At 46.8% G+C, this 27,265-nt stretch overlaps 1 protein-coding gene across 2 annotated transcripts in view; it reads right to left on the bottom strand.

The window, feature by feature from the left end:
- The window catches only part of LOC139406272 (TBC1 domain family, member 2B), a 132,274-nt gene that overhangs the window by 37,331 nt on the left and 67,678 nt on the right, over positions 1–27,265 (bottom strand). For both annotated transcript variants that reach the window (XR_011633970.1, XM_071148726.1), the window contains exons 5-11: positions 25,012–25,283; positions 14,287–14,529; positions 8,797–8,976; positions 7,788–7,898; positions 4,316–4,506; positions 2,444–2,513; positions 279–443 (exon numbers count right to left, since the gene is read on the bottom strand). Coding sequence is in view for 1 of the 2 variants with exons in the window: in XM_071148726.1 (XP_071004827.1) it covers positions 279–443; positions 2,444–2,513; positions 4,316–4,506; positions 7,788–7,898; positions 8,797–8,976; positions 14,287–14,529; positions 25,012–25,283 (1,232 nt within the window). In the remaining variant the exon portion in view is untranslated. The remainder of the gene's footprint in view (positions 1–278; positions 444–2,443; positions 2,514–4,315; positions 4,507–7,787; positions 7,899–8,796; positions 8,977–14,286; positions 14,530–25,011; positions 25,284–27,265) is intronic.

The raw sequence follows: 27,265 nt of genomic DNA, 5'->3' as shown, positions 1-27,265 counted from the left end.
ATATCGTACCTTGGAGCAGAGGACATGTGGTTATAAAGTATATGATAATGTACCTTGTAGCGGAGGACATGTGGCTATAAAGTATATGATATCGTACCTTGGAGCGGAGGACATGTGGCTATAAAGTATATGATATCGTACCTTGGAGCAGAGGACATGTGGTTATAAAGTATATGATATCGTACCTTGGAGCGGAGGACATGTGGCTATAAAGTATATGATATCGTACCTTGGAGCGGAAGACATGTGGTTATAAGGTATATCATGTCATATCGTACCTTGGAGCGGTGGACATGTGGCACCCCGCTCCTCATAAGGGCTTTGAGTTCGGGGCAGTGCACCATGTCTCTGTTCATAGTAGAGGAGAGATAGTTCTCCCACTTCACCCCCACTGACACCTCAGGGTCTGTTAGGGAGAGGGAGCACAGGTCCAGAGCCCTCACCTGGGGAGAGGAGGAAGATGATGATGAGTAAAAGGAGAGGAAGAGGGAGGAGGAGGAAGATGAGTAAAAGGAGAGGGAGGGAGGGAATAAGGAGAGGGAGGGAGGGAATGAGGGAGGGAGGGAGGGAGGGAGGGCAGGTCCAGAGCCCTCACCTGGGGAGAGGGGGAGGATGATGAGTAAAAGGAGCGGGAGGGGGAGAGAGGGACAGGAAGGGAGAGAGACATGGAGTGAGAGGGAGAGGGAAAGGTAGGGAGAGGGAAAGGCAGGGAGAGGGACAGAGAGAGGGTCAGGGAGGGTGAGAGACATGGAGTGAGAGGGAAAGGGAAAGGTAGGGAGAGGGAGAGGGTCAGAGAGGGAGAGGGACATGGAGTGAGAGGGAAAGGCAGGGAGAGGGACAGAGAGAGGGTCAGGGAGGGAGAGGGACATGGAGGGAGAGGGAAAGGTAAGGGAGAGGGAAAGAGAGAGGGTCAGAGAGGGAGAGGGACATGGAGTGAGAGGGAAAGGCAGGGAGAGGGACAGAGAGAGGGTCAGGGAGGGAGAGGGACATGGAGGGAGAGGGAAAGGTAGGGAGAGGGACAGAGAGAGGGTCAGGGAGGGAGAGGGACATGGAGGGAGAGGGAAAGGTAAGGGAGAGGGAAAGAGAGAGGGTCAGGGAGGGAGAGGGACATGGAGGGAGAGGGAAAGGTAAGGGAGAGGGAAAGAGAGAGGGTCAGGGAGGGAGAGGGACATGGAGGGAGAGTGAAAGGTAAGGGAGAGGGAAAGAGAGAGGGTCAGGGAGGGAGAGGGACATGGAGTGAGAGGGAAAGGTAGGGAGAGGGACAGAGAGAGGCACATGGAGGGAGAGGGACATGGAGTGAGAGGGAAAGGTAGGGAGAGGGACAGAGAGAGGCACATGGAGGGAGAGGGGAAGGATGATAGAGGGACAGGGAGGAAGAGGGAAGGGGAGGTTGAGGTACATTGACAAAGAGGGACGGAGAGAGAGCGGCAGGGAGTCAGGGATAGGGAGGGCAGGTCCAGGGAGTCAGGGATAAGGAGTGCAGGTCCAGGGAGTCAGGGATAGGGAGGGCAGGTCCAGGGAGTCAGGGTAGGGAGTGCAGGGGCATGGATACAGGGATAGGGAGTGCAGGTCCATGGATAGGGAGTGCAGGTCCAGGGATAGGGAGGGCAGGTCCAGGGAGTCAGGGATAGGGAGTGCAGGGGCATGGATACAGGGATAGGGAGTGCAGGGGCATGGGTACAGGGATAGGGAGTGCAGGTCCAGGGATAGGGAGTGCAGGTCCAGGGATAGGGAGTGCAGGTCCAGGGATAGGGAGTGCAGGGAGACAGGGAAAGGGAGTGCAGGGAGACAGGGAAAGGGAGTGCAGGGAGACAGGGAAAGGGAGTGCAGGGAGACAGGGATAGGGAGGGCAGGGAGACAGGGATAGGGAGTGCAGGGAGACAGGGATAGGGATGGCAGGGAGACAGAGATAGGGAGTGCAGGGAGACAGGGATAGGGATGGCAGGGAGACAGGGATAGGGAGTGCAGGGAGACAGGGAAAGGGAGTGCAGGGAGACAGGTAAAGGGAGTGCAGGGAGACAGGGAAAGGGAGTGCAGGGAGACAGGGAAAGGGAGGGCAGGGAGACAGGGAAAGGGAGTGCAGGGAGACAGGGATAGGGATGGCAGGGAGACAGGGATAGGGAGTGCAGGGAGACAGGGAAAGGGAGTGCAGGGAGACAGGGAAAGGGAGTGCAGGGAGACAGGGAAAGGGAGTGCAGGGAGACAGGGATAGGGATGGCAGGGAGACAGGGATAGGGAGGGCAGGGAGACAGGGAAAGGGAGTGCAGGGAGACAGGGATAGGGAGTGCAGGGAGACAGGGATAGGGAGTGCAGGGAGACAGGGAAAGGGAGGGCAGGGAGACAGGGATAGGGAGGGCAGGGAGACAGGGATAGGGAGGGCAGGGAGACAGGGAAAGGGAGAGCAAGGAGACAGGGAAAGGGAGTGCAGGTCCAGAGCTCTCACCTTGGCTACCAGCTTCTCCTCTTCATCATCCTCCTCTGGAACTGTTTTGAAGCCAAACACATCGTACTCACTGGTTGGATGGAGAGGGGAAATAATTGATTGAAATAACCTCACACAAGAGAGCAGGACAGCGTCGTCAGCCGAACAACAATCATAAAAGGTTAAGTACCTTGCTCAGGGGCACAACAGCAATAGAATAGAGGGTCAGTGGAAAGGTACTTTCAATATCCTTATACATTAACACAGTAGCATATACTGAATAGAGCAATATACTAATAAACAAGTCTTTAACATATGACGCTGAAGTAATGGAGGTGCAGAACAATCCCTATCAAAGGGTGGTTTAAACCGGTTTGAACCCAAACAAGTACCAGTTTATATCATTCCTTTCAGTTATTTTTTCAACCTCTGAAATGTACTTTTCTTTTACATTTAGCTCAACATTAAATTAGTTCACCAATCAGTGTCTGTGAATTGGTCAAGCTATTTAAATGCATTAGACAAAACAGAGTGTATGGCTAAGTAGGCAGGCTACAGTAAGTCACCTTGTAAGATCGTTGGTAGGCTACAGTAAGTCACCTTGTAAGATCGTTGGTAGGCTACAGTAAGTAATCTTGTAACATCGTTGATAGGCTACAGTAAGCCATCTAGTAACATCGTTGGCAGGCTACAGTACGTCATCTTGTAACATCTTATAACATCATTGGAAGGCTACAGTAAGTCATCTTGTAACATTGTTGGTAGGCTACCATCTTGTAAGATCGTTGGTAGGCTACAGTAAGTAATCTTGTAACATCGTTGGCAGGCTACAGTAAGTCATCTTGTAACATTGCTGGTAGGCTACCATCTTGGAACATCGTTGGTAGGCTACAGTAAGCCATCTTGTAACATCGTTGGTAGGCTACCATCTTGTAACATCGTTGGTAGGCTACCATCTTGTAACATCATTGGTTGACTACAGTAAGCCATCTAGTAACATTGTTGGTAAGCTACAATAAGCCATCTAGTAACATCGTTGGTAGGCTACAGCAAGTCATCTAGTAACATTGTTGGTAGGCTACCATCTTGTAACATTGCTGGTAGGCTACCATCTAGTAACATTGTTGGTAGGCTACAGTAAGCCATCTTGTAACATTGATGGTAGGCTACCATCTTGGAACACTGTTGGTAGACTACAGTAAGTCATCTTGTAACATCGCTGGTAGGCTACAGTAAGTCATCTTGTAACATCGTTGGTAGACTACAGTAAGTCATCTAGTAACATTGTTGGTAGGCTACAATAAGCCATCTTGTAACATCATTGGTTGACTACAGTAAGTCATCTTGAAACATTGTTGGTAGACTACAGTAAGTCATCTTGTAACATCGTTGGTAGGCTACCATCTAGTAACATCGTTGGTTGACTACAGTAAGTCATCTTGTAACATCGTTGGTAGGCTACAGTAAGTCATCTAGTAACATTGTTGGTAGGCTACAGTACGTCATCTTGTAACATCGTTGGTAGGCTACAATAAGCCATCTTGTAACATCATTGGTTGACTACAGTAAGTCATCTTGTAACATCGTTGGTAGGCTACAGTAAGTCATCTTGTAACATTGTTGGTAGGCTACAGTACGTCATCTTGTAACATCGTTGGTAGGCTACAGTACGTCATCTTGTAACATTGTTGGCAGGCTACAGTAAGTCATCTTCCGAGTGACAGAGGGCTTTGCAAAGGAACTTTGTTGACATTTTTGTGGGACTGGAAAAACAACGCCAAGAACATAGAATAACGTTATTAACCAGTTCCCATACTTTTAAAATATTGGTTCTGTTTACGGAACAGTATAGATCAGGTGCTATCCACCTGTAGAGCGTGTGTGTGCGTTTACCTGACAGGGTGTGGCTTAAAGACGGCGTGTCCCGTAGGGTCAGTGTTGTTCAGTGCATCCTCCAACAGTCTAGAGATGACCTCCCTGGCAGGACTCTGTTCTGAAGAGGAACACACTGGGTTCTTCAGGTCCTGAAGCAGCACCAGGTACTTACTCTCAACCTGACACACTTTAGCCTCCAACGCCACATACTGGAACCCAGAGAGACACACACAGATAGGAGAGAGGAGGAGAGAGAGGAGAGGAGAAGAGAGAGGAGAAGAGAGAGAGAGGCGAGAGAGAGGAGAGCGAGAGAGAGAGAGAGAGAGAGAGAGAGAGAGCGAGAAGAGAGGAGAGAGGAGAGAGAAAGAGAGAGAGAGAGAGAGAGAGAGCGAGAGAGAGAAGAGAGGAGAGAGGAGAGAGAGCGAGAAGAGAAGAGAGAGATAAGCATAGTGAGCAATGTTGACAGGGCATGAGGGCAGCAGCGGAGGTTAGAGCTGCACTGACTTCTTCCTGGTTGTACACCCACACACCAACCAATTAAAACCATCCACACACCAACCAATTAAAACCATCCACACACCAACCAATTAAAACCAACCTCAGCACCAACCAATTAAAACCAACCTCAGCACCAACCAATTAAAACCAACCTCAGCACCAAACCAGTAGTCCTGTACCCCAGTAGTACACACCAACAGCACCAAACCAGTAGTCCTGTACCCCAGTAGTACACACCAACAGCACCAAACCAGTCTTACACACCAACAGCACCAAACCAGTAGTCCTGTACCCCAGTAGTACACACCAACAGCACCAAACCAGTAGTCCTGTACCCCAGTAGTACACACCAACAGCACCAGACCAGTAGTCCTGCACCCCAGTAGTACACACCAACAGCACCAAACCAGTAGTCCTGTACCCCGGTAGTACACACCAACAGCACCAGACCAGTAGTCCTGCACTCCAGTAGTACACACCAACAGCACCAAACCAGTAGTCCTGTACCCCGGTAGTACACACCAACAGCACCAAACCAGTAGTCCTGTACCCCAGTAGTACACACCAACAGCACCAAACCAGTAGTACACACCAACAGCACCAAACCAGTAGTCCTGCACCCCAGTAGTACACACCAACAGCACCAAACCAGTAGTCCTGTAAGCCAGTAGTACACACCAACAGCACCCAACCAGTAGTCCTGTACCCCAGTAGTACACACCAACAGCACCAAACCAGTAGTACACACCAACAGCACCAAACCAGTAGTCCTGCACCCCAGTAGTACACACCAACAGCACCAAACCAGTAGTCCTGTACCCCAGTAGTACACACCAATAGCACCAAACCAGTTGTACACACCAACAGCACCAAACCAGTAGTCCTGTACCCCAGTAGTACACACCAACAGCACCAAACCAGTAGTCCTGTACCCCAGTAGTACACACCAACAGCACCAAACCAGTAGTCCTGTACCCCAGTAGTACACACCAACAGCACCAAACCAGTAGTCCTGTACCCCAGTAGTACACACCAACAGCACCAAACCAGTAGTCCTGTACCCCAGGAGTACACACCAACAGCACCCAACCAGTAGTCCTGTACCCCAGTAGTACACACCAACAGCACCCAACCAGTAGTCCTGTACCCCAGTAGTACACACAAACAGCACCAAACCAGTAGTACACACCAACAGCACCAAACCAGCAGTCATGTACCCCAGTAGTACACACCAACAGCACCAAACCAGTAGTACACACCAACAGCACCAAACCAGTAGTCTTGTACCCCAGTAGTACACACCAACAGCACCAAACCAGTCTTACACACCAACAGCACCAAACCAGCAGTCCTGCAGCCCAGTAGTACACACCAACAGCACCAAACCAGTCTTACACACCAACAGCACCAAACCAGTAGTCCTGCACCCCAGTAGTACACACCAACAGCACCCAACCAGTAGTCCTGTACCCCAGTAGTACACACCAACAGCACCAAACCAGTAGTCCTGTACCCCAGTAGTACACACCAACAGCACCAAACCAGTAGTACACACCAACAGCACCAAACCAGTAGTCCTGTACCCCAGTAGTACACACCAACAGCACCAAACCAGTAGTACACACCAACAGCACCAAACCAGCAGTCCTGTACCCCAGTAGTACACACCAACAGCACCAAACCAGTAGTACACACCAACAGCACCAAACCAGTAGTCCTGTACCCCAGTAGTACACACCAACAGCACCAGACCAGTAGTACACACCAACAGCACCAAACCAGTAGTACACACCAACAGCACCAAACCAGTAGTCCTGTACCCCAGTAGTACACACCAACAGCACCAAACCAGTAGTACACACCAACAGCACCAAACCAGTAGTCCTGTACCCCAGTAGTACACACCAACAGCACCCAACCAGTAGTCCTGTACCCCAGTAGTACACACCAACAGCACCCAACCAGTAGTCCTGTACCCCAGTAGTACACACCAACAGCACCAAACCAGTAGTACACACCAACAGCACAAACCAGTAGTCCTGTACCCCAGTAGTACACACCAACAGCACCCAACCAGTAGTCCTGTACCCCAGTAGTACACACCAACAGCACCAAACCAGTAGTACACACCAACAGCACCAAACCAGTAGTCCTGCACCCCAGTAGTACACACCAACAGCACCAAACCAGTAGTCCTGTACCCCAGTAGTACACACCAACAGCACCAAACCAGTAGTCCTGTACCCCAGTAGTACACACCAACAGCACCCAACCAGTAGTCCTGTACCCCAGTAGTACACACCAACAGCACCAAACCAGTAGTACACACCAACAGCACCAAACCAGTAGTCCTGTACCCCAGCAGTACACACCAACAGCACCAAACCAGTAGTACACACCAACAGCACCAAACCAGTAGTACACACCAACAGCACCAAACCAGTAGTACACACCAACAGCACCAAACCAGTAGTCCTGTACCCCAGTAGTACACACCAACAGCACCCAACCAGTAGTCCTGTACCCCAGTAGTACACACCAACAGCACCAAACCAGTAGTACACACCAACAGCACCAAACCAGTAGTCCTGTACCCCAGTAGTACACACCAACAGCACCAAACCAGTAGTACACACCAACAGCACCAAACCAGTAGTACACACCAACAGCACCAAACCAGTAGTACACACCAACAGCACCAAACCAGTAGTACACACCAACAGCACCAAACCAGTAGTACACACCAACAGCACCAAACCAGCAGTCCTGTACCCCGTAGTACACACCAACAGCACCAAACCAGTAGTACACACCAACAGCACCAAACCAGCAGTCCTGTACCCCAGTAGTACACACCAACAGCACCAAACCAGTAGTACACACCAACAGCACCAAACCAGTAGTCATGCACCCCAGTAGTACACACCAACAGCACCAAACCAGTAGTACACACCAACAGCACCAAACCAGCAGTCCTGCAGCCCAGTAGTACCTTAACCTCCAGAGATCTCTCCCTGGCCTCAGCGTTCCTCAGTAGAATAGTCAGCTCCAGGATCTCCTTATTCAGGAACTTGTTCTGGGATTTATAGCCCTGAACACTGTCCTGAAATGGAAATACCATTTTATAAGCATCATAAAAACTGTCATAACATGAAAAATAGGATATTAGCTGTGTTCAGTTGAGTTATTACTGTGTGGTTCTTCACATTTAAACAAGACCCCCCCCACCAGAGATATTACTGTATGGTTCTGACTCCCCCCCCCAGAGTTATTACTGTGTGGTTCTGACCCAACCCCAGCCAGAGTTATTACTGTGTGGTTCTGACCCAACCCCCCCACCAGAGTTATTACTGTGTGGTTCTGACCCAACCCCCCCACCAGAGTTATTACTGTGTGGTTCTGACCCAACCCCCCCCCCCCAGAGTTATTACTGTGTGGTTCTGACCCAACCCCCCCACCAGAGTTATTACTGTGTGGTTCTTACCCAACCCCCCCCACCAGAGTTATTACTGTGTGGTTCTGACCCCCCCCCCCAATAGTTATTACTGTGTGGTTCTGATCCACCACAATAATTATTACTGTGTGGTTCTGACCCAACCCCCCCCCCCCCCAGAGTTATTACTGTGTGGTTCTGACCCAACCCCCCCCAGAGTTATTACTGTGTGGTTCTGACCCAACCCCCCCACCATAGTTATTACTGTGTGGTTCTGACCCAACCCCCCCACCAGAGTTATTACTGTGTGGTTCTGACCCAACCCCCCCACCAGAGTTATTACTGTGTGGTTCTGACCCAACCCCCCACCAGAGTTATTACTGTGTGGTTCTTACCCAACCCCCCCACCAGAGTTATTACTGTGTGGTTCTGACCCCCCCCCAGAGTTATTACTGTGTGGTTCTGACCCAACCCCCCCACTAGAATTATTAATGTGGTTCTGACCCACCACAATAATTATTACTGTATGGTTCTGACCCCCCCCCCCCCCCCCCAGCCCTGTTTGTACCTTAAGATTGTTTATCTCCTGTTGCTGGCTGGCGGGGGGTGGAGCTGAGCTGCAGTCCTGCAGCAGGGGGGTGGTCCCGTCTGCTCCCTGGGGGGGTGTCTGGGACAGTTTAATGATGACCTCGTCTTTGGCCTGGATGGTCTCCATCAGCATGCTCAGCTGCTCATTGATCTCCCCAACCTAGAAGGTAACCATAATATTAACCCTAACCCCACCTAGAGGATAACCCCAATATTAACCCTAACCCTACCTAGAGGATGACCCCAATATTAACCCTAACCCCACCTAGAGGATGACCCCAATATTAACCCTAACCCCACCTAGAGGATAACCCCAATATTAACCATAACCCCACCTAGAGGATAACCCCAATATTAACCCCAACCTAGAAGGTAACCACAATATTAAGCCTAACCTAGAGGATGTCAACAATATTAACCGTAACCTAGAGGATGTCCACAATATTAACCGTAACCTAGGGGATGTCAACAATACTAACCCTATATACAGGTGACTGGGAGGGCATCAGACACTACTCTGAGGTGAGATGGGCTATATACAGGGGAGTGGGACAGGGTGACTGGGACAGGGTGACTGGGAGGACATCAGACACTACTCTGAGGTGAGATGGGCTATATACAGGGGATTGGGACAGCTTGTGGAAGGCTACCCGAAACTTTTGACCCAAGTTAAACAATGCTACCAAATACTATTTGAGTGTATCTAAACTTCTGACCCACTGGGAATGTGATGAAACAAATAAAAGGTGAAATAAATCACTCTCTACTATTATTCTGACATTTCACATTCTTACTATAAAGTAGTGATCCTAAGTGACCTAAAACAGGGATTTTTTACTCGGATTAAATGTCAGGAATTGTGAAAAACTGAGTTTAAATGTATTTGGCTAAAGTGTATGTAAACTTCCAACTTCAACTGTATGTGTGTGTATGGCGTTGATATGCATGTGTGTGTGCGCATGTGTTTTGTGTGTGTGTGCGCATGTGTTTTGTGTGTGTGTGTGTGTGTGTGTGCGTGTGTGTGTATGGCGTCGATATGCATGTGTGTGTGTGTGTGTGTGTGTGTGTGTGTGTGTGTATGGCGTCGATATGCATGTGTGTGTGTGTGTGTGTATGGCGTCGATATGCATGTGTGTGTGCGCATGTGTTTTGTGTGTGTGTGTGTGCGTGTGTGCGTGTGTGTGTGTGTGTGTGTGTGTGTGTGTGTGTTGGAGTGTCAGTGTTGTATGTGTGGTTAAGTTCAGTTAGTGTACATTGAACAAGACAGTCAGGGCATAAAATAAGGTATTCATGTATTTTGATTAACTGTTCAGCAGTCGTATGGCTTGGGGGTAGAAGCTGTTCAGCTGTTCAGCAGTCTTATGGCTTGGGGGTAGAAGCTGTTCAGCTGTTCAGCAGTCTTATGGCTTGGGGGTAGAAGCTGTTCAGCAGTCTAATGGCTTGGGGGTAGAAGCTGTTCAGCTGTTCAGCAGTCTTATGGCTTGGGGGTAGAAGCTGTTCAGCTGTTCAGCAGTCTGATGGCTTGGGGGTAGAAGCTGTTCAGCTGTTCAGCAGTCTTATGGCTTGGGGGTAGAAGCTGTTCAGCAGTCTTATGGCTTGGGGGTAGAAGCTGTTCAGCTGTTCAGCAGTCTTATGGCTTGGGGGTAGAAGCTGTTCAGCAGTCTGATGGCTTGGGGGTAGAAGCTGTTCAGCTGTTCTGCAGTCTTATGGCTTGGGGGTAGAAGCTGTTCAGCAGTCTTATGGCTTGGGGGTAGAAGCTGTTCAGCAGTCTTATGGCTTGGGGGTAGAAGCTGTTCAGCAGTCTTATGGCTTGGGGGTAGAAGCTGTTCAGCAGTCTTATGGCTTGGGGGTAGAAGCTGTTCAGCAGTCTGATGGTTTGGAGGTAGAAGCTGTTCAGCAGTCTGATGGCTTCGGGGTAGAAGCTGTTCAGCAGTCTAATGGCTTGGGGGTAGAAGCTGTTCAGCAGTCGTATGGCTTGGGGGTAGAAGCTGTTCAGCAGTCTGATGGCTTGGGGGTAGAAGCTGTTCAGCAGTCTTATGGCTTGGGGGTAGAAGCTGTTCAGCAGTCTGATGGCTTGGGGTAGAAGCTGTTCAGCAGTCTTATGGCTTGGGGGTAGAAGCTGTTCAGCAGTCGTATAGCTTGGGGGTTGAAGCTGTTCAGCAGTCGTATGGCTTGGGGTAGAAGCTGTTCAGCAGTCTTATGGCTTGGGGTAGAAGCTGTTCAGCAGTCGTATGGCTTGGGGGTAGAACCTGTTCAGCAGTCTGATGGCTTGGGGTAGAAGCTGTTCAGCAGTCTTATGGCTTGGGGGTAGAAGCTGTTCAGCAGTCGTATAGCTTGGGGGTAGAAGCTGTTCAGCAGTCTTATGGCTTGGGGGTAGAAGCTGTTGAGGAGCCTTTTGGTCCCAGATTTGACACTCCGGTACCGCTTGCTGTGCGGTAGCAGAGAGAACAGTCTATGACTAGGGTGGCTGGAGTCTTTGACAATGTTTAGGGCCTTCCTCTGACATGCCTGGTATAGAGGTCCTGGATGGCAAGAAACTCGGACCAAGTGATGTACTGGGCCGTACGCACTACCCTCTGTAGCGCCTTGCGGTTGGATGCCGTGCAGCATATCAAGTGGTGATGCAACCAGTCAGGATGCTCTCAATGGTGCAGCTGTGTAACTTTTTGAGGTCCCAAATCTTTTTTTGCCTCCAGAGGGAGAATAGGCGTTGTCGTGCCCTCTTCATGACTGTCTTGGTGTGTTTGGACCTTGATAAATCCTTAGCGATGTGGACACCAAGGAACTTGAAGCTCTCAACCTGCTCCACTACAGCCCCTTCGATGAGAATGGGGGCGTGCTCGGTCCTGATTTTCCTGTAGTCCACGATAAGCTCCTTTGTCTTGCTCACGTTGAGTGACAGGTTGTCGTCATGGCACCACTGTCGTGTCTTCAGAAAACGTAATGATGTGCGTTGGAGCCATGGGTGGCCATGCAGTCGTGGGTGAACAGGGAAAACAGGAGGGGACTAAGCACACACCCCTAAGGGTCACTGTGGGAATGACGTCATCGATGCACTTATTAATGAAGCCGGTGACTGATACCGTATTAGTCCTCAATGCCATCAGAAGAATCCCGGAACATATTCCAGTCTGTGCAAAACAGTCCTGTAGCTTACAGGGCCTTCCTCTGACATGGCAGGAAACTCATCAACGCATCCGCGTCATTTGACCACTTCTTTATTGAGCGAGTCACTTCCTGCTTTAGTTTTTGCATGTAAGCAGGAAACAGGAGGTTAGAGTTACGGTCAGATTTGCCAAATGGAGGGAGAGCTTTGTATGCGTCTCTTTGTGTGGAGTAAAGGTGGTCTATAATTTATTTTAATTTTTTTACTGTAGTTACACGTGACATGCTGTTAGAGCGGATTATAGTTTCATTAAAATCACCGGCCACTAGGAGTGCCACCACAGGATGAGCATTTTCTTGTTTTCTTATGGCCATCGCTAATTGAATGCAGCCTTAGTGTCAGCATCGGCTTGTAGTGGTAAATAGTGTCGTGGAATTATTCAGTACATAATATTTCTCAAATACCGGAGCATGTGAGTTCAAATTAAAAGACAGAGGTTGATAAATAGTAGTAAGGGTAGATAGTGTGGTCTGGAGCTTATCATGAGGTATTCTAACTGACTGGGTAGTTAGGGTTAGGTGTGATGTGGTTAGGGGCGATGTGGTTAGGGTTAGCATTAGGTGTTAGACTCTTGTAAGACTCTCTTCTCTGTATACATCAATGATGTCGCTCTTGCTGCCGGTGATTCTCTGATCCACCTCTACGCAGACGACACCATTCTGTATTCTTCTGGCCCTTCTTTGGATACTGTGTTAACAACCCTCCAGGCAAGCTTCAATGCCATACAACTCTCCTTCCGTGGCCAACTGCTCTTAAATGCAAGTAAAACTAAATGCATGCTCTACAACCAATCGCTGCCCACACCTGCCCGCCCGTCCAACATCACTACTCTGGACGGTTCTGACAACTACAAATACCTGGGTGTCTGGTTAGACTGTAAACTCTCCTTCCAGACTCACATTAAACATCTTAAGTCCAAAATTAAATCTAGAATCGGCTTCCTATATCGCAACAAAGCATCCTTCACTCATGCTGCCAAACATACCCCTATAAAACTGACAATCCTACCGATCCTCAACTTCGGTGATGTCATCTATAAAATAGCCTCCAACACTCTGCTCAACAAACTGGATGTAGTCTATCACAGTGCCATCCGTTTTGTCACCAAAGCCCCATACACTACCCACCATTCCGACCTGTACGCTCTCGTTGGCTGGCCATCGCTTCATACTCGTTGCCAAACCCACTGGCTCCAGGTCATCTACAAGTCTTTTCTAGGTAAAGCCCCGCCTTCTCATTTCACTGGTCACCATAGCAGCACCCACTCGTAGCACGCGCTCCAGCAGGTATATCTCACTGGTCATCCTAAAAGCCAATTCCTACTTTGGCCGTATTTCCTTCCAGTTCTCTGCTGTCAATGACTGGAACGAACTACAAAAATCTCTGAAGCTGGAGATTCATATCTCCTTCACTAGCTTTAAGCACCAGCTGTCAGAGCAGCTCACAGATCACTGCACCTGTACATAGCTGATCTGTAAATAGCCCATCCAACTACCTCATCCCCATACTGTTATGTATTTATTTTGCTCCTTTGCACCCCAGTATCTCTACTTGCACATTCATCTTCTGCACATCTATCACTCCAGTGTTTAATTGCTATATCATAATTACCTCGCCACAAAGCCTATTTTATTGCCTTACCTCCCTTATCTTACCTCATTTGCAAACACTGCATATATACCCTTTCCCCTACTGGCTTATTGACTGTATGTTTGTTATTTCCATGTGTAACTCTGTGTTGTTGTTTCTGTAGCACTGTTTTGCTTTATCTTGGCCAGGTCGCAGTTGGTCAGTTGTAAATGAGAACTTGTTCTCAACTAGCCTACCTGGTTAAATAAAGGTGGAGGTGTAATGAGATGTGGTTAGGGTTAGGTGAGACGTGGTTAGGGTTAGGTGAGACGTGGTTAGGGTTAGGTGAGACGTGGTTAGGTGAGACGTGGTTAGGTGAGACGTGGTTAGGTGAGACGTGGTTAGGTGAGACGTGGTTAGGGTTAGGTGAGACGTGGTTAGGGTTAGGTGAGACGTGGTTAGGGTTAGGTGAGACGTGGTTAGGTGAGACGTGGTTAGGTGAGACGTGGTTAGGTGAGACGTGGTTAGGGTTAGGTGAGATGTGGTTAGGGTTAGGTGAGATGTGGTTAGGGTTAGGTGAGATGTGGTTGTTTGTGTGATGTTGTTGTGTTTGTATGTTATTAAGTATTGTTTTAAAAATATAAAATCATACAAGAATAATAATAAGAAAAACAACAAGAATAAGAACAAGAAGAAGATCAAGACAAGAAGAACAAAACCTGTATCTCTTCTAACCTTGACCTTCAGTCCTTTCAGCTCCCTCTGTAGACTCTCCTTCTCCAGGGCTAGACGCTCCATCTGGCAACACAGGGCCTGGACCTGACCATCCCTGTCCAGGAGGAGGGCTTCCATCTGGGCTAGGTCCGACTGTGGGAACCCTGGGGCTGGAGGTGAGGCAGCTCCTGGAGTTAATACTGGCGCTGGTCGCATCTCCCTCTGGGTGCTCCTCAAGGTCTGCTGAAGCAGTCTGACCAGCTCCTGGTGGAGGAGAGAAGACAGTGGTGGTCCTGTATGGATCAGTTGGTAGAGCATGGCGCTTGCAATGCCAGCAGTTCGATTCCCAGGGCCAACCACATGCAAAATGTATGCAGGCTTGACTGTAAATCACTTTGGATAAAAGGCGTCTGCAAAACGGATTACATTTAGATGTTAGTCATTGAGCAGACGCTTATCAAGGAGCAGTAAGGGTTAAGTGCCTTACTTAAGGACAAAGCAACATTTCTCATCTAGTCAGCTCTGGGATTTGAACCAGTACCCTTTAGGTTACTGGATCAACGCTCTAACAGAAGGGCTACCTGTTCAAATGAGTTAGTTACTAACGGGCATGCTGCTACCCTAATGAGTTGGTTACTACTGGGCACGCTGCTACCCTAATGAGTTAGTTACTACTGGGCATGCTGCTACCTGCTAACCTAATGAGTTATTTACTACTGGGCATGCTGCTACTCTAATGAGATATTTACTACTGGGCATGCTGCTACCTGCTACCCTAATGAGTTAGTTACTACTGGGCATGCTGCTACCCTAATGAGTTAGTTACTACTGAGCACGCTGCTACATGCTACTCTAATGAGTTTGTTACTACTAGGCATGCTGCTACCTGCTACTCTAATGAGTTACACCTGGGAATGATGCTACCCTAATGAGTCAGTAACTACTGGGCATACTCCAGTGAGTTTGTTACTACTGGGCACGCTGCTACCTGCTACCCTAATGAGTTAGTTACTACTGGGCACGCTGCTACCTGCTACCCTAATGAGTTAGTTACTACTGGGCATGCTGCGACCCTAATGAGTTAGTTACTACTAGATATGCTGCTACCCCAATGAGTTAGTTACTACTGGACATGCTGCTACCTGCTACCCTAATGAGTTAGTTACTACTGGGCATGCTGCTACCTGCTACTCTAATGAGTTAGTTACTACTGGACATGCTGCTACCTGCTACTCTAATGAGTTAGTTACTACTGGACATGCTGCTACCTGCTACCCTAATGAGTTAGTTACTACTGGGCATGCTGCTACCTGCTACTCTAATGAGTTAGTTACTACTGGACATGCTGCTACCTGCTACCCTAATGAGTTAGTTACTACTGGGCATGCTGCTACCTGCTAATCTAATGAGTTATTTACTACTGGGCATGCTGCTACTCTAATGAGATATTTACTACTGGGCATGCTGCTACCTGCTACCCTAATGAGTTAGTTACTACTGGGCATGCTGCTACCTGCTACTCTAATGAGTTAGTTACTACTGGGCATGCTGCTACCTGCTAACCTAATGAGTTATTTACTACTGGGCATGCTGCTACTCTAATGAGATATTTACTACTGGGCATGCTGCTACCTGCTACCCTAATGAGTTAGTTACTACTGGGCATGCTGCTACCCTAATGAGTTAGTTACTACTGAGCACGCTGCTACATGCTACTCTAATGAGTTTGTTACTACTAGGCATGCTGCTACCTGCTACTCTAATGAGTTACACCTGGGAATGATGCTACCCTAATGAGTCAGTAACTACTGGGCATACTCCAGTGAGTTTGTTACTACTGGGCACGCTGCTACCTGCTACCCTAATGAGTTAGTTACTACTGGGCACGCTGCTACCTGCTACCCTAATGAGTTAGTTACTACTGGGCATGCTGCGACCCTAATGAGTTAGTTACTACTAGATATGCTGCTACCCCAATGAGTTAGTTACTACTGGACATGCTGCTACCTGCTACCCTAATGAGTTAGTTACTACTGGGCATGCTGCTACCTGCTACTCTAATGAGTTAGTTACTACTGGACATGCTGCTACCTGCTACTCTAATGAGTTAGTTACTACTGGACATGCTGCTACCTGCTACCCTAATGAGTTAGTTACTACTGGGCATGCTGCTACCTGCTACTCTAATGAGTTAGTTACTACTGGACATGCTGCTACCTGCTACCCTAATGAGTTAGTTACTACTGGGCATGCTGCTACCTGCTAATCTAATGAGTTATTTACTACTGGGCATGCTGCTACTCTAATGAGATATTTACTACTGGGCATGCTGCTACCTGCTACCCTAATGAGTTAGTTACTACTGGGCATGCTGCTACCTGCTACTCTAATGAGTTAGTTACTACTGGGCATGCTGCTACCTGCTACCCTAATGAGTTAGTTACTACTGGGCATGCTGCTACCTGCTACCCTAATGAGTTAGTTACTACTGGGCATGCTGCTACCTGCTAATCTAATGAGTTATTTACTACTGGACATGCTGCTACCTGCTACCCTAATGAGTTAGTTACTACTGGGCATGCTGCTACCTGCTACCCTAATGAGTTAGTTACTACTGGGCATGCTGCGACCCTAATGAGTTAGTTACTACTGGGCATGCTGCTACCCTAATGAGTTAGTTAATACTGGGCATTCTGCTACCCTAATGAGTTAGTTACTACTAGATATGCATTTACTACTGGGCATGCTGCTACCCTAATGAGTTAGTTACTACCCTAATGAGTAAGTAACTACTGGGCACGCTGCTACCTGCTACCCTAATGAGTTAGTTACTACTGGGCATGCTGCTACCTGCCACTTTAAGCTCTCTTGGGTAGGGGGCAGTATTTTCACGTCTGGATGAAAAGCGTGCCCAAAGTAAACGGCTTGTTACTGAGGCCCAGAAGCTAGGGTATGCATATAATTGGTATATGTGGATAGAAAACACTCTAAAGTCTCAAACACTGTTAAAATAATGTCTGTGAGTATAACAGAACTGATATGGCAGGCGAAATCCCGAGGACAAACCACCTCCTGCAAAAAAAATTCAGCCGATCATTTTTATTATAAGGCGAAGTCCTTCCAGACTGCAGTTCCTAGGGCTTCCACTAAAAGTCAACGGTCTTTTAGAAAGAGTTTCCGGCTGGTTTTTGGAAATGTGAGCCACAAATTGTAGTTTTTCTAGGTGGCTCCCATGTTGGCTGTAGTGTTTCCAAGCGTGAAAGCATGTTCTTTGGCATTTGTCTCCGGTAAAGATCATAACGACTCTCCGTCTTAAATTTGATCGTTTATTTACGTATTAGGGTACCTAAGGTTTGATTATAAACGATGTTTGACTTGCTTGGAAAATATTATTAGTAACGTTTGAATGGTAGCAGGTACTACTGGTCTACTGGTGCTACCCTAATGAGTTAGTTACTACTAGATATGCTGCTACCCTAATGAGTTAGTTACTACTAGATATGCTGCTACCCTAATGAGTTAGTTACTACTGGGCATGCTGCTACCCTAATGAGTTAGTTACTACTAGATATGCTGCTACCCTAATGAGTTAGTTACTACTAGATATGCTGCTACCCTAATGAGTTAGTTACTACTGGGCATGCTGCTACCCTAATGAGTTAGTTACTACTAGATATGCTGCTACCCTAATGAGTTAGTTACTACTAGATATGCTGCTACCCTAATGAGTTAGTTACTACTGGACATGCTGCTACCTGCTACCCTAATGAGTTAGTTACTACTGGGCATGCTGCTACCCTAATGAGTTAGTTACTACTGGGCATGCTGCTACCTGCTACCCTAATGAGTTAGTTACTACTGGGCATGCTGCTACCTGCTACCCTAATGAGTTAGTTACTACTGGGCATGCTGCGACCCTAATGAGTTAGTTACTACTGGGCATGCTGCTACCTGCTACCCTAATGAGTTAGTTACTACTGGGCATTCTGCTACCCTAATGAGTTAGTTAATACTGGGCATTCTGCTACCCTAATGAGTTAGTTACTACTGGGTATTCTGCTACCCTAATGAGTTAGTTACTACTGGGCATGCTGCTACCCTAATGAGTTAGTTACTACTAGATATGCTGTTACCCCAATGAGTTAGTTACTACTGGGTACGCTGCTACCTGCTACTCTAATGAGTTAGTTACTACTAGGCATGCTGCTACATGCTACCCTAATGAGTTAGTTACTACTGGGCATGCTGCTATCTGCTACCCTAATGAGTTAGTTACTACTGGGCACACTGCTACATGCTACCCTAATGAGTTAGTTACTACTGGGCACACTGCTACATGCTACCCTAATGAGTTAGTTACTACTGGGCATGCTGCTACCTGCTACCCTAATGAGTTAGTTACTACTGGGCACACTGCTACATGCTACCCTAATGAGTTAGTTACTACTGGGCACACTGCTACATGCTACCCTAATGAGTTAGTTACTACTGGGCACGCTGCTACCTGCTACCCTAATGAGTTAGTTACTACTGGGCATGCTGCTACCCTAGTGAGTTAGTTACTACTGGGTATTCTACTACCTGCTACCCTAATGAGTTAGTTACTACTGGGCATGCTGCTACCCTAATGAGTTAGTTACTACTGGACATGCTGCTACCCCAATGAGTTAGTTACTACTGGACATGCTGCTACCCTAAGGAGTTAGTTACTACTGGGTACACTGCTCCTGCTACCCTAATGAGTTAGTTACTACTAGGCATGCTGCTACCTGCTACCCTAATGAGTAAGATATTAATAAGGCATGCTGCTACCTGCTACCCTAATGAGTTAGTTACTACTGGGCATTCTGCTACCCTAATGAGTTAGTTAATACTGGGCATTCTGCTACCCTAATGAGTTAGTTACTACTGGGTATTCTGCTACCCTAATGAGTTAGTTACTACTGGGCATGCTGCTACCCTAATGAGTTAGTTACTACTAGATATGCAGCTACCCTAATGAGTTAGTTACTACTGGGCATGCTGCTACCTGCTACTCTAATGAGTTAGTTACTACTGGGCACACTGCTACATGCTACCCTAATGAGTTAGTTACTACTGGGCACGCTGCTACCTGCTACCCTAATGAGTTAGTTACTACTGGGCATGCTGCTACCCTAGTGAGTTAGTTACTACTGGGTATTCTACTACCTGCTACCCTAATGAGTTATTTACTACTGGACAAACTGCTACCCTAATGAGTTAGTTACTACTGGGCATGCTGCTACCCTAATGAGTTATTTACTACTGGGCACGCTGCTACCCTAATGAGTTATTTACTACTGGGCACGCTGCTACACAGAGAGCTAATATATATATATATATATTTTAATTTCACCTTTATTTAACCAGGTAGGCCAGTTGAGAACAAGTTTTCATTTACAACTTCGACCTGGCCAAGATAAAGCAAAGTAGTGCAACAAAAACAACACAAAGTTAAACAAAAAAACGTACAGTCAATAACATAATAAAAACATCAATGTACAGTGTGTGCAAATGTAGAAGATTAGGGAGTTAAGGCAATAAATAGGACACAGAGGCAAAATAACTACAATTTAGCATGAACACTGGAGTGATAGATCTGCAGATGATGATGTGCAAGTAGAGATTCTGGGGTGCAAAGGAGCAAGAAGATCAATAACAATATGGGGATGAGGTAGTTGGGTGGGCTATTTACAGATTGGCTGTGTACAGGTGCAGTGATCAGTAAACTGCTCTGACAGCTGGTGCTTAAAGTTAGAAGGAGAAATAAGTTTCCAACTTCAGCAATTTTTGCAATTCGTTCCAGTCATTGGTAGCACAAGTGTTGGTTTTGGGGATGACCAGTGAAATATACCTGCTGGAGCGCGTACTATTATTGGGTGTTGCTATGGTGACCAGTGAGCTGAAATAAGGCGGGGCTTAACCTAGCAAAGACTTATAGATGACCTGGAGCCAGTGGGTTTGGCGACGAATATGTAGCGAGGGCCAGCCAACAAAGGCATACAGGTCGCAATGGTGGATAGTATATGGGGCTTTGGTGATAAAACGGATGGCTCTCGGATTATATCCAGTTGTCGAGAAGAGTGTTGGAGGCTATTTTGTAGATGACATCGCCAAAGTCAAGGATCGGTAGGATAGTCAGTTTTACGAGGGTACGTTTGGCAGTGTCATGACGTTGGCCTCTTTGGGTATAGCAAGCCCATCCCCCTCTCCCTGCCTCCCCCTTTCCTCCTTCAACTAGGTTGCTGTGGTCAGAGAGACGTCGTAAATTCCTGAGGATCTCCTCATAGACACACAGTGTAGAGAGAGTAGGTTTTCATGGAGAACAAAGGAATTCCTTCCACCTCACAGAACTTGAGGTACCAACAAATTTCATGTTCCGGAGAAAGTATAAAAGATCGGTGAAGAATCCAGCTACGAACTGGTCTGTTTTTCAAAACTTGGGAAAGCTCATGGGAGACGGTGTGGCCACATTACCATAACGCTGTTTATATAATAGCCCCAGATATAAGGTTTACATCTAATTGTTGTATAAGATGAATGAGTGAGTATGATACTGTTTACACAATGTTACAATGTGATTTTGGACTGTTTAATGAAGGAAAACGCAAGAAGGGAATTGGATTTGAACTAAATCAGAGGACCGCCCCTGAGCCCAGTTAGGGTCAGGCCTCCTGGGACAGCTCTCTTCAACCCTTCCGAATAAAACCCCCACTCGGGTTTTCGATCAGCAGACCGAGCTTACCTCAATTACGAGATGGCTAAAGGTTGCAGACCATGTTTTTCTCCATTAGGAGGACAAAGGTTGTAGACCATTGCTGACTCTTTTAACCATACGTGGTTAAACTCTTAGACTATCGATACCGATAGAATAAGAACAAGTCTTTGATATTAATTACTAGTCTGCAGCTAGGAATTCGGTATCATTGAACACGAAGAACGACAACCGCCGAAACAATCATTCTATAACGAATGTCACTCTGAACAATCCCCTCTAACCACACCTGAGAGAGAGAGGGAGAGAGACGGAGAATTGTACAAAAGAAACAAACTTTTCACCAGCGATCAATACGACACACTGAGCGTAAATATATATATATTGATTGCAATTGTTCCCGAATGAGTGAGCGTTCATGTGTAAAGGATTAGCATTTCAATTGTTATAATTATTAACTTTGTAGTGACTTCTTAGTCGACCCCCACTTCCCCTTTTATCTAACAAGCCGCCATGCCGGTTTAGCCCACTAGGGCACATTCTCCTATCATTTCATGTAACCACATTTACCTTGTTTGTTTGTTTATGCATTTCTGTGAATTACTTAGTTAGTAATAAATAAATGATTTAAGACAATTGATGTATGGATGACTCATAGTGAAGACTGGGTTCGTGCAGATAACCAATGAGACTAATGTTTGGAATGAGACTACGTTGAGGTAAAGAAAATAATTCATTAATTCGAAGACTAACTGATCACTTTTCAGATATTTTTACTTTGTAATCTGAATATTTTTCCTTGGTGCCCTGACTTCCTAGTAATTACGGCTACATGATTAATCAATCTAATCGCGTAATAACTAATTACAGAGAATCTTTGAGAAAAACAATCAGTCTTCAGTTAATGATACTAAAGACACAACAGCAGCATGAGTGAAGGATGCTTTGTTGCGAAATAGGAAGCCGATTCTAGATTAATATTGGATTGGAGATGCTTAATGTGAGTCTGGAAGGAGAGTTTACAGTCTAACCATACACCTTGGAGGCCACGGAAGGAGTGTTGTATGGCATTGAAGCTTGTTTGGAGGTTTGTTAACACAGTGTCCAAAGAAGGGCCAGATGTATACAGAATGGTGTCGTATCCCCCTTTGAAGAGGGGGATGACCGTGGCAGCTTTCCAATCTTTCAGGGTCTCAGACAATACGAAAGAGAGGTTGAACAGGCTAGTAATAGGCGTTGCAACAATTTCGGCAGATAATTTTAGAAAGAGAGGGTCCAGATTGTCTAGCCCAGCTGATTTGTAGGGATCCAAATTTTGCAGCTCTTTCAGAACATCAGCTGTCTGGAGTTGGCTGAAGGGAAGCGGGGGGAGGGGCTTGGGAAAGTTTTTGCAGGGTGTGCAGAGCTGTTGGCCGGGGTAGGGGTAGCCAGGTAGAAAGCTTGGCCAGCCATAGAAAAACGCTTATTGAAATTATTATATCCAAATTAAAATTGGATATATTGGTGGTGACAGTGTTTCCTAGCCTCAGTGCAGTGGGCAGCTGGGAGGAGGTTCTCTTATTCTCCATGGACTTTACAATGTCCCAAAACTTTTTGTAATTAGTGCTACAGGATGCAAATTTCTGTTTGAAAAAGCTAGCCTTTGCTTTCCTAACTGACTGTGTATATTGGTTCCTGACTTCCCTGAAAAGCGGGGGCTATTCAATGCTAATGCAGAATGCAACAGGAGGTTTTTGTGCTGGTCAAGGGCAGTCAGGACTGAGGTGAACTAAGGGCTATATCTGTTCTTAGTTCTACATTTTTTGAATGGAGTATGCGTATTTAAGATGGTGAGAAAAGCACTTTTAAAGAGCAACCAGGCATCCTCTACTGACGGAATGAGGTCAATATCCTTCTAGGATACCCGGGCCAGATCGATTAGAAAGGCCTGCTTGCTGAAGTGTTTTAGGGAGCATTTGACAGTGATGAGGGGTGGTCGTTTCACCGTGGACCCATTACGGATGCAGGCAATGAGGCAATGATAACTGAGATCCAGGATGATATCTAAGAGGGTGCCTATGTTTACTGATTTAGGGTTGGACCTGGTAGGTTCCTTGATAATTTATGTGAGATTGAGGGCATCTAGCCTAGATTGTAGGATGGCCGGGGTGTTAAGCACATCCCAGTTTAGGTCACCTAACAGTACGAACTCTGAAGATAGATGGGGGGCAATCAATACACATATGTTGTCTAGGGCACTGCTGGGGGCCGAGGGGGGTCTATAACAAGCGGCAACTGTGAGAAGCTCGATTTGTAGACTTGTTTCTGGAAAGGTGTATTTTTAAAAGCTCAAATTGTTTGGGCACCGACCTGGATAGTATGACAGAAATCTGCAGGCTGTCTCTGCAGTAGATTGCAACTCCGCCCCCTTTGGCAGTTCTATCTTGTCGTAAAATGTTGTAGTTGGGGATGGAAATTTCAGGATTTTTGGTGGCTTTCCTAAGCCAGGATTCAGACACAGCTAGGACATCCGGGTTGGCGGAGTGTGCTAAAGCAGTGAGTAAAACAAACTTAGGAGGCAAATAATATTACCATGCATGAAACCAAGGCTTTTACAGTTACAGAAGTCAACAAATGAGAACGCCTGGGGATTGGGGGTGAAGCTGGGGGCTGCAGGGCCTGGCTTAACCTCTACATCACCAGGGGAAAAGAGGAGAAGTAGGATAAGGGTACGGCTAAAGGCTATAGGAACTGGTCGTCTAGTGTGTTCGAAACAGAGTGAAAGGAGCAGATTTCTGGGCGCGGAATAATAGATTCAAGGCATAATGTAGAGACAAGGGTATGGTAGGATGTGAATACAGTGGAGGTAAACCTAGGCATTGAGTGACGATGAGAGAGGTTTTGTCTATAGAGGCACCAGTTAAGCCAGGTGAGGTCCCCGCATGTGTGGGGGGTGGGACAAAAGGGCTATCTGAGGCATATTGGGCAGAGCAGGGCTGGAAACATGGCGATTCAGACAGTTAGCGGGCCGGGGCTAGCAGATGGGCCTTCGGCGATGTCGCAACGGAAGAGCATGTTGAAACCACCTCGGATGATTACGTCAGTCCAGGACAATTGGCAAAAGAGGTATTGTTGCCCAAAAATTGGCTGGTGGATCTCTTCGGCTAGCCGTTGAGATGGGCCTAGCTCAAGGCTAACTGGTGCTTGCTTCGGGACAGAGACGTTAGCCAGGAGTAGCCACTCGGATTGCAGCTAGCTAGATGTGATGATCCGGTGTAAAGGTTCAGAGCTTGCGGTAGGAATCCGGAGATGTGGTAGAGAAAAAGCAGTCCGATATGCTGTGGGTTGATATCGCGCTGTGCAGACTGGCAGGTATTGACCGAGCTGAGGCTGGCTGGTGTACGAGTTATCGGTGAAGACCGCTAGCAGGGGCTAACTGACTACTAGCTAGTAGCTAGTTAGCTGGCTAGCTTCTGATGGGGGTTCTGGATCTAAAGTATAATTATAGCAGATCCGTATCACATTGGGTGAGGCGGGTTGCATGAGAGTATATTCAGTCCATAGATGGAAAGTGAGATTAAAATATATCTGAAATATATACAACAACAAAAAAGAGGAAAAACGATATTTACACGGGACAGGACAAGGCAATCCGACTGCTATGCCATCTTGGGGCGTAGCAATATGCATTAATAATATGCATGTCAATCTCTGCTGGCTGAAAGTGGAGGAGAGATTGACTTATCAGTTATTTTATTTATGAAAGGTATTGACATGTTGAATGCACCGAGCTGTCTGTCTAAACTACTGGCACACAGCTCGGAAACCCACGCATACCCCACCTGACATGCCACAAGAGGTCTCTTCACAGTCCCTAAGTCCAGAACAGACTATGGGAGGCACACGGTACTACATAGAGCCATGACTACACGGAACTCTATTCCACATCAAGTAACTGACACAAGCAGTAGAATCAGATTTTTACAAAAAAATGTGCACGTGTCTGTGTGCGTGTTTCTCTATGACCTTACCTTCTGGGAGGTTAACTCCTCAGTCAGCTTGTTGTTCTCCTCGTGGAGGCGTGTCAGTTCCTGTTCCTGGCTCTGGAGGCGGAGCTGCAGCTCATTGGTCCTGCTGCCGTTACACTCCACTGGGGGCGTGGTCTGAGGGGAGGGGGAAGAGCTCTCTGTGCTGCGTCCTAACCTCCCTGAACCCATTATGTCCCGCAGAGTGGGCCGCTTGGGCCGCAACGAGGAACTGCTGCTCCGCCCGAAGTCAAATGTGAACGGAGAACCAATGGAGTCTGGAGGTGAGAGGTCAGAGGGAGGGATTACTATAGATACAGTGCCTTCAGATACAGTGACTGCAGTCTTCCTGCATTTTTCAGCATGTTTTTACAAAAATATAGATTTTGTTAGTTAAACTTGGATTTTTCCACAAGGACATACAGGATACTACCCTCCACAACATAACCTTCACTACAAATCAAAATTCCAAACCTACAACCTGATTTTGGATAAAAATAACCTGGAAGGATTCCGGCAGCAGAGGGAACACCCCCCTATCCACATCGATGGAACAGTAGTGGAGAGGGTAGCAAGTTTTAAGTTCCTCGGCATACACATCACAGACAAACTGAATTGGTCCACTCACACAGACAGCATCGTGAAGAAGGCGCCTCTTCAACCTCAGGAGGCTGAAGAAATTCGGCTTGTCACCAAAAGCACTCACAAACTTCTACAGATGCACAATCGAGAGCATCCTGGCGGGCTGTATCACCGCCTGGTATGGCAACTGCACCGCCCTCAACCGTAAGGCTCTCCAGAGGGTAGTGAGGTCTGCACAACGCATCACCGGGGGCAAACTACCTGCCCTTCAGGACACCTACACCACCTGATGTCACAGGAAGGCCATAAAGATCATCAAGGACATCAACCACCCGAGCCACTGCCTGTTCACCCCGCTATCATCCAGAAGGCGAGGTCAGTACAGGTGCATCAAAGCTGGGACCGAGAGACTGAAAAACAGCTTCTATCTCAAGGCCATCAGACTGTTAAACAGCCACCACTAACACTGAGCGGCTGCTGCCAACACACTGACACTGACTCAACTCCAGCCACTTTAATAATGGGAATTGATGGGAAATGATGTAAATATATCACTAGCCACTTTAAACAATGCTACCTTATATAATGTTACTTACCCTACATTATTCATCTCATATGTATACGTATATACTGTACTCTATATCATCGACTGTATCCTTATGTAATACATGTATCACTAGCCACTTTAAACTATGCCACTTTGTTTACATACTCATCTCATTTGTACATACTGTACTCGATACCATCTACTGTATCTTGCCTATGCTGCTCTGTACCATCACTCATTCATATATCCTTATGTACATATTCTTTATCCCCTTACACTGTGTACAAGACAGTAGTTTTGGAATTGTTAGTTAGATTACTTGTTATTACTGCATTGTCGGAACTAGAAGCACAAGCATTTCGCTACACTCGCATTAACATCTGCTAACCATGTGTATGTGACAAATAAAATTTGATTTGATTTGATTTGACTACCAAAGATTCTTGTTCCCAAGGCCTTTGAAACCCCGTCCACATATCCAGAGGTCATTACAATACAACCCCTGGGTTAATCTCTACTTTGAACTGATGTGCAGCCAGGACACTTTACCTCAAATTAAATGACCTCAATAAGAAACAATATTGTTGCTTTGATTACATCAAAAGATATCCTCATCACAATTTCCAAAATACAACAGCCACAGCACAACTTTATTTGGACATCGCAAAGGACTATTCACCAAAACTGAAGAGATATACCTTTCTAACCACAACTGGGAAAAAAAAAAACAGTGGACAGACTTGCAACGTTAGCCTGCTAGCTGGGATTTTCTACAAGGAATCTGCCTCCTGAAAAAAGATTATCCAAAGCGGGTGTGACTCCTACTCATGTTGCCTGCTGCTTGGATTCCAACTGGAAATCTGTTCACCGTCTCCCCCTGTCTGGTACCCCCTCCACACACCCCCCTCTCTCTCACCTCCAGAACACAGGCACTTAGACACACACACCGCAGACTTTGGACTGATCAGAATTTTAGGTAGGCTAATTAACTTGTGAAGCTTATTATGTGAGCTTACTCAAACTAGTAGACCTACTATTTATTTATTTTTTCTCAGACTTTTATAACTGGACTCTCTCAAGTTATCTTGTTGGGGTGAGTGAATCTTTGAACTTACAATGGCTAGCACCAAG

This window comes from Oncorhynchus clarkii, chromosome 4 (genome assembly GCF_045791955.1).
Source record: "Oncorhynchus clarkii lewisi isolate Uvic-CL-2024 chromosome 4, UVic_Ocla_1.0, whole genome shotgun sequence".
Classification (NCBI taxonomy): domain Eukaryota; kingdom Metazoa; phylum Chordata; class Actinopteri; order Salmoniformes; family Salmonidae; genus Oncorhynchus; species Oncorhynchus clarkii.
This window is presented reverse-complemented; position numbering and strand designations above follow the sequence as displayed.